Below are 7471 nucleotides of genomic sequence, written 5' to 3'. Positions count from 1 at the left end.
AGTAGATGGTTGACCAGCCTTTTTCCCCCACCCTCCACAACCTTTCCAGCTACAGTTTGCAGCAGAGGGTCAGGTAAGTCAGGATGTTGTCAGCTGCTCCTAAAACATCCTACAGATAATGCTGTTGTGATGTGATTTCCAGATGAGGTGGTTCTGAAGTTTGAAAATTCCCGAGTGAGAGCAAGAAATTTACTGTATGACACCCTCCCTGTGATGATTCATGGCAATGGACCCACCAAGGTAAGCAGGAGTCTGGAGAGGGAGGTTAGGTGTGAACTCATAGCAACAGATCTCTTTCTGGGTGGAGTTACTGAAGCGCATCCTGGGGGACTGCTGGGAAATTAGGGTCCTGTTTCCACGTACTATCTGATCCCCCCAGAGAGCTGTAATTCACTGGGGATTGGATGACCCCAGATACTTTGGCAAAATAGGGAGCTCTTTGATATTGGGTCCTTGGTTCAAACCAAGATCAAGTGTCCTCACATAATGAACATTCAGGTCCAACATGTCATAAGCCTATGGTTGTGGTCGGGCTCTGACTGGCTGGGTATGCACAGCACTAACTGTCACCGTTGGTCCACTTCTTACCAGTCTCAGCACCTAGATGCCAAGGTCTGATGGCCCATGGGGACTGAATTGTGCTGTTGCTCCACATCATGCACTGTCTCAACACATCAGTATTCTCCACTACATGAAGCTAGACCTCCAGCCCTGTACCTGTGTCAGCTGTTTTCTTGCAAGGGGGAGAAGGGACTTGAGGCTGATGATGGAACTGGTCTGAGACAAGCAGCTGGGGGACAAGTCTTACCTATCTTACTACTGAGAGCTTGGGGGCTTTGCTTTTGTAGCTGCAGCTGAACTACCTGGGAAATTACATACCACGGATCTGGACATTTGAGACAGGCTGCACTGTGTGTGACGAAGATGGAAGAAGTCTCGCCGGGTACAAGGTAAGGACTGACCTGGTGCAAGCTACAGAAGAGGGTTCCTATGTCTGCAGCTCAAAATGTTCTGGAGCTTCCCTGGAGACTGGGAGGTGTGGGCAGGGGTTTGGAGCTGAATGGTAGCCCTCATGTCTCTATCTGTCTTGTTGAATGCAGGATGAGGAGTTGCCCTTCATTCTGATAGGGATTTTTATCGAGCAGCCTACTCCCTTCTTCTCCCAGTTCCTTAAGAGGCTTCAGACCCTCCACTACCCAAAGAAACAGACTCAGCTCTTCATTCACAACCATGTAAGTCGCATCAGCTCTTGGATGTGCTGGCAAACAAGGGAAAGCATAACCCCTGCCACATCCCAGAAGCTTTTGCAACCTCTCCCCAAACTCCAGGGATCTGTAAGTGAGACACGGCTGATGTGCTCATTTGCTAGAGGTACATGCATTGCCTCTCTCCAGCCATGAAGAAGGAAGGAAAAGTACAGGTCATGTACTTTGGCACTGCCAGAGTCTCTGGAGCTGGCCTCCTGGTGAGCTTTGACTTGGCTCCTGTGGGCACTGGTAGCTTACTCTTGGCTCATTTTCCTTTCTGCGTAGGAGGAACATCACCGGTTACAGGTGGACACGTTTGTCAAGGAGCACGGCAAAGAGTATCGCGCCATCAAAGTGATTGGGCCAGATGACCAGTTGGAGAATGCTGAAGCCCGTCACCTGGGCATGTAAGGGAAGAGACTGGGGGGAATGGCCAGGTTTCAGGAACATACCTACAGTCTAAGCTCAGCAACACAAGCTTCTCCTTACTAGGAGGGGCTTTTTGCATCCAGGCTAGGCGGTCCGTGGGCATTAGAACAGAAGGGCTCAGAAGAAGTTTCAGGCATAGCTTTGTAGTTCTACGGGGTAATGCCAGATTTAGCAATGGGGCCTTGCATAACACTGGAAACACTTACACTTCCCCTAATGTGCTTGTTTAGATGGAACTTGTCTGGACTGACAGCACTGAAAGCCTCCCCCTTGCAGAAGAGGTTCTCTGACCAGCTGTTCTGAAAAGCTTCTCTCTCAAAATGCACCCCCTGACCACGTGGCATCAGCTTTCCCAGCTCTGCAGCCTGTCCTTGGCAGGAAATGTCTTGGCCCATGATACTGTCCAGCTGATGTATATAGAAGCCAGGCTAGATTTGCAGGCAAAAGAAACAGCCTCCCACAGTCTGTGTGCAAATATTCTGGCCTCAGATGGATCATGTTCATTGTTCATTTAATCTTCCAGAGCAACAACCTCCCCCAGCCCACACCCCCTCCTATCAGAGAAAATCTCATGTTCTGAGCCACACTTTTTCATCCATGGCAGGGTTCTTCTGCAGGGAAATAACCAGACACCTTTTACTTCTTTGCTCAGACATAGGGTTTTAAAGCTCCCCCCCCCAGATGTGGGACAGGGAGTAGATCTGCAGTCACAAACTGGAGAAGAAAAACACTGTGATCCTCCAAGAGAAAGCCCTGATCATTGTAAAAGCCTTTCCTGTTATCCTGTTTATTCTTGCTCTGTCCCAAGTGGATTTCCACCTGACCTTTGGACTCTGTCTGTAGGGATTTGTGCAGACAGGACCCCAGCTGTGAGTATTACCTCAGCCTGGATGCTGATGTGGTTCTGAAGAACCCGGAGACTGTGCGGATCCTGATTGAACAGAACAAGTGAGTCGTTCCATGTGAGCAGTCCTTACTGGGCAGGTTTCGGGTGGAGTGACATGGTGACGGCCTCCATCCTTGGGAAATAGGAAAGGGATAAGAGAACATTGCTGAGAATGGAATGTAAGGCTTGGTTACCATAGAGTTGGACCCAAATAGCAGGCCTTAGATGTAAAACCATCCCTGATTTTGCCCTTCCCTCTTTGGAGCAGAGACCAAATCAACCTACGTTGTTGGAAACAGATGGTCAAGAATCAGAATCATTTTTTCCAAACCAGATTTGGGTTATAATCCAGATTTGGATCCACATTTCAAACATTCTGAAATCCGAGGTTTAAATTCAGGTGTAGGTTATTGGTATAGCCCACTGTAGAGATAGGGAAATCTGGATCTGAATCGAGGGTGGGAGTCTAGGGAGTGGGAAGAAAAAGTGCAAAAGAGTTGGATTCAGAAAGACAGATCCAGTGTAAAGGAGCTCTGTTGACTTCAGTAATGCAAGACTGGTTTACAGTATTGGTCTAGGGAATTAATTTTAAGATCACTGGTCATTAGAAACTTCCAAGCCACAGAGGCTGTGAATGGGACCTGATTCTCCTTTCTTTGCCATCTGTGGTTCAGAGTTTTAAGTATGCTTGCAATATTGAAAAGTCAAGTAGAGTAGAAAAGGGCAAGAATAGTCTTGAATGAAATATTTTTACCCCTTCCTCCCCTGCCCATCTTTAAGGAAAAGGTTGTGTAGGAGCCAGGGACTATGTTTCAGAGTGGACTGACTACAGGCTGCAGTTAGGTACAGGCTCAAGGCTGAAGCCTGCCCTTCCTTACACAGGTACCTCTGTCACACTCAGTGAGAGCAGTATCTGTATGTATGGGGAGAATGGCTCCTCATGGCCTTCAGATTTGGAAATCCTTCACTTTCCCTCCCATGATAACACCCTTCCCTGCAATCTTTCCTTCCCCTTGTACCCACAGACAGGTGATTGCCCCACTGGTGAGCCGTCATGGGAAGTTGTGGTCAAATTTCTGGGGGGCCCTGAGCCCTGAGGGATACTATGCCCGCTCGGAGGACTACGTGGATATCGTTCAAAGGCGGAGGGTGTGAGTATGGCAAGGGTCAGAATCCTCTCTATACAAGGTTGGCTTGGTACAAACTCAGCAGCTGGGGAGCTTGTAGCTTTAAATCAGTTTAAAGCTAACTGGAAGCCAGGTACAAGAGTAATAGACAGTCACTATATAAGAAAAGGAAAGGAAGGTTGGTCTCTCAGTTTGGAGCTATTTTAGCTGCCATACACACTAGAAGGAATATTGGTCCAGTGGCTGGAGCTGGGGGCTGAGCACTAGGGTTCATGGATCATAGATTCATGGTCTGATCTTGGACAAGTCACCTGATCTCCTCACACATACCTCACCCTCCTGTCCACATCCTATCCCTATGAACAATAGACAAAGGGGTGTTAATTATCCCACGTGAGCGCATCCTTTACGACACAATATTTGCAAAGCTGTGTGGTTCTCAGATGCATAGTGCTGTAAGTATGCAGTCTTATTGGTGATGCTGTGTGCAGCCTGGAGGGGCTTTTCCTGGGGTTCCTGCATGGCATTTTGCTGGGTGGCTGCAGGATTTTTTAAATTGATCTTGTGACAAGCTAATATTCAAAAATAGCAACTGTGTTTATACTGATATGTTCAGGTTCAGTCTAGCCCTTAGCCCTTTGAGACCCAATCCTGCAGCCTCTACTTATGTGAGAGGCCTCAATGGGTAATTATGTACTACGCTGCTTTTTGGGATGGGAGCAGCAAGTCTGCCCCTTAGCTTTACTAGAAATGGAGAGGAGGGTATTGTAGAGGGCCTTTTGGATACTTGATGTTTTTGAAAGGTTCAGATCCCTCAACGGAGGTTGGAGAGAGAATTGTGACCAACTTCTTGTTCTGTGGCTGTCTCTGTATAGCAACCAGCACAGCTGAGGTCCTGATTTAAGGATTTAGGGTGCTGTAGTAATATTCTGATTTGGGAGTTGGCTTTTGCCCTGACAGTTGCTCTAGTTCCCTTTAAATCCATGGAATGACTCAGTAGGAAGTGGCTCAGGCCCTTAATGGTGTACCCAACAGGAACATGTGGCTATAGTTCCTTGACCTTTGCGGTTGCCAAGGGTTTGTGCTGCCCAAAAGGTGTGGGCCACTTGCTAATACTGCCTGGATGGGCCACACCTATCAATGCACCTCTTCCCCACAGTTCCCAGCAGGGGTGGCATGTACTTGGCTTGTGAGCCCGCAGTGGCCTGCCGTCTTTGTCCTGTTGCTGCTTTGTGTCTAACCCTCCCTTTTGCCATCTTGCAGCGGGATCTGGAACGTTCCCTACATTTCCAGCATCTATCTGATAAAAGGCAAAACCCTGAGATCTGAACTCGACCAAGGAAATCTCTTCCAGAGTAGCAAGCTGGATGCAGACATGGCTTTCTGCCAGAATGTCCGGGATCGGGTCAGTAGAGAAAAGCAAGTGGCTACTTGAAGGGAGCTGAGGCTGGGAGGAGATGACAGGAATGAGAGGTTTTGGGGCCCCCATTACCTCTGTGCCTATTCTGTGGGAAGAGATGAAATCCTGCATACCAGCTGGGAAGGGATCTCTGACTGTGGCCTGTAAATACAGATGGGGGCTACTGTAACCAGAGATCAGTTCTGCCTTTGACCCACCCATGCAGCTCTGAAAATGGATGTCAGTGGGAACTGCATACACACACTTTAGACAGGCAGCTGGGAGCACACTGGATGGGGGCATAGTACCATTGCAACCAGAAAGAGGCCCAGAAATTTGTCTTGCACCATCATCCACTCTGGGCTGTCCCAGCCTGATTTTGGTTCGCTCTCTCTTGCAGGGGGTCTTCATGTTCCTGACAAACCGGCATCTGTTTGGACACATACTTTCTCTGGAGAATTATGAAACAACTCATCTCCACAATGACCTCTGGCAGATCTTCAGCAACCCAGAGGTGAGGTACCTTGCATGGTGAGTGGATCTGTCACACTGGGGTAGGGTAAGAAGCTCCAGCTCCAGCATTCTCATCAGATAACAGAGCCTGGATTTTCTATGTGAGATTTTTTCTGTAAGGGTTTCATTGAAGCAGAACTGCAGGGCTTTGAGGAAGGGCATTTGACTCGTAAAGACCTTTGGGCCCCAGAGCTTCAGAGCCCATGAACTGTCCTCTGCTTCCTCTCTCTGCAAACAGAAGGAAGGTTATGACTGCATATGACCTTATACTATATCCAGGCTTCACAGAAGTGACCCTTTACTTATCTTTACCACAGGACTGGGAAGAAAAGTACATCCATGAAAACTACACAGCAGCCCTGAAAGGGAAGCTTGTGGAGATGGTAAGAAAGTACTGTCCCTGTTCCTCAGCAAGGCCTTCCTGCTTCTGTAGGAAGTAATTCCACTGGAGATGGGGTTGCCTCAGAGAACTTCAGTCGAAAAAATAGTGATCCTCTCTTAGTTTACAGGTGTCCTTAGGGACAAATCCTGCTGCCAGCAGCATATATTTGGGTCTGTCAACTCCACTGGAAAGTGGGCACGTGAATCAGAAGGCAGAACCCAACCCAGCATGACCAAATCCTAAATATTCATTCAACTTGCCTTTCTTCCTCCTCTTACCTAAATCATCTGGCTTTCTTCCTCTTGTCCAGCTCTGTCTCTCTGCCTTCTATTTTTACCCTCCTCCTGTTTTCATGTGTTCTGTCTCTTTCTCTAGCCTTGCCCAGATGTTTACTGGTTCCCTATATTCACTGACACTGCCTGTGATGAGCTGGTAGAAGAAATGGAGAATTTTGGCCAATGGTCTGCTGGAGGGAATGTGGTAAGAAAACTGGGGGCTTTCTGGGTTACAGTTTTTGCCACTTGCAGTGAGTATCTGGTAGCATTTGCAGCGCACTACAGGAGACTGTTTAATGCAGTAATTAAAATAAGGGGCTGGGTCAGGGCTGCGAGTTCTGTTTCCAGGTCTGCACCTGACTCACCACATAATTTTGTCCTTGTGCCCAAATTTTTAATTATTTGGTTGATTTTTTTTTTTTTTTTCCCCTGCTTCCCTGTTTGAGATGAAGTAGACTGGATTCTCAGAGGTCACAAGCTTCAGCAGCTTCCATTGACTCCTACTGGTGTTGCTGCACATGTATATATTTGAGCATCTGAGATGGTGACCATTTTTGAAAATGTGGGCCCTAACCTCCCTGTGCCCTGAGCACCCCTCTGTCAAATGGGGGTTATAATACCTGCTTATTCTTAGGCTTAATGAATGCCTGCAATCAACTTCACAGGCCTGGAAAGCCTGCTAGAGATATAACATTAAGTTACCATCAGAAGCCAGTATTTGTATGCTTCAAGATACTAATCATCAAATATCTCTGGTGTTTCAATTACAGGACAACAGAATACAAGGAGGATATGAAAACGTCCCAACTATTGACATTCACATGAACCAAATAAAGTTTGAAAGGGAGTGGTACAAGTTCCTTCTGGAATACATTGCTCCCATCACAGAGAAATTGTACCCAGGCTACTATACTAAGGTTAGGCATTGAAAACCATGCTTCCTGGACACTGTCACACAGTCGGTCGTGACTGAAAAATCTTTATTGTACATTCTGCCTTCCAAAAATAAGATGCATGCTTTATTTCGGGGGGGGGGGGTGCTGTATGTGAGAAAGTACAATACCTTTGGATATTACACCAAGGGTATACCCATAACCCATAGCTGAATGCCCTCTGAGAGCTGTAACCGGCAATATGTTTATGGGTTTCTTTTCTCTCCGGCAGACGCAATTTGAGCTGGCCTTTGTTGTGCGTTACAGACCTGATGAGCAAC

General features: G+C 47.4%; 1 protein-coding gene across 1 annotated transcript in view; it reads left to right on the top strand.

The window, feature by feature from the left end:
* Positions 1-7471, top strand: part of PLOD1 (procollagen-lysine,2-oxoglutarate 5-dioxygenase 1) — a 62046-nt gene that overhangs the window by 47596 nt on the left and 6979 nt on the right. Inside the window, exons 7-17 of the mRNA XM_019511544.1 lie at positions 143-240; positions 849-950; positions 1101-1232; positions 1533-1654; positions 2520-2624; positions 3588-3713; positions 4953-5094; positions 5489-5602; positions 5919-5984; positions 6359-6463; positions 7029-7175. Of these exons, the coding sequence (XP_019367089.1) occupies positions 143-240; positions 849-950; positions 1101-1232; positions 1533-1654; positions 2520-2624; positions 3588-3713; positions 4953-5094; positions 5489-5602; positions 5919-5984; positions 6359-6463; positions 7029-7175 (1259 nt within the window). The remainder of the gene's footprint in view (positions 1-142; positions 241-848; positions 951-1100; positions 1233-1532; positions 1655-2519; positions 2625-3587; positions 3714-4952; positions 5095-5488; positions 5603-5918; positions 5985-6358; positions 6464-7028; positions 7176-7471) is intronic.

The sequence above is a fragment of the Gavialis gangeticus genome, unplaced genomic scaffold (assembly GCF_001723915.1).
Source record: "Gavialis gangeticus isolate Ggan-Ray unplaced genomic scaffold, GavGan_comp1, whole genome shotgun sequence".
Taxonomy (NCBI): Eukaryota; Metazoa; Chordata; order Crocodylia; family Gavialidae; genus Gavialis; species Gavialis gangeticus.
This window is presented reverse-complemented; position numbering and strand designations above follow the sequence as displayed.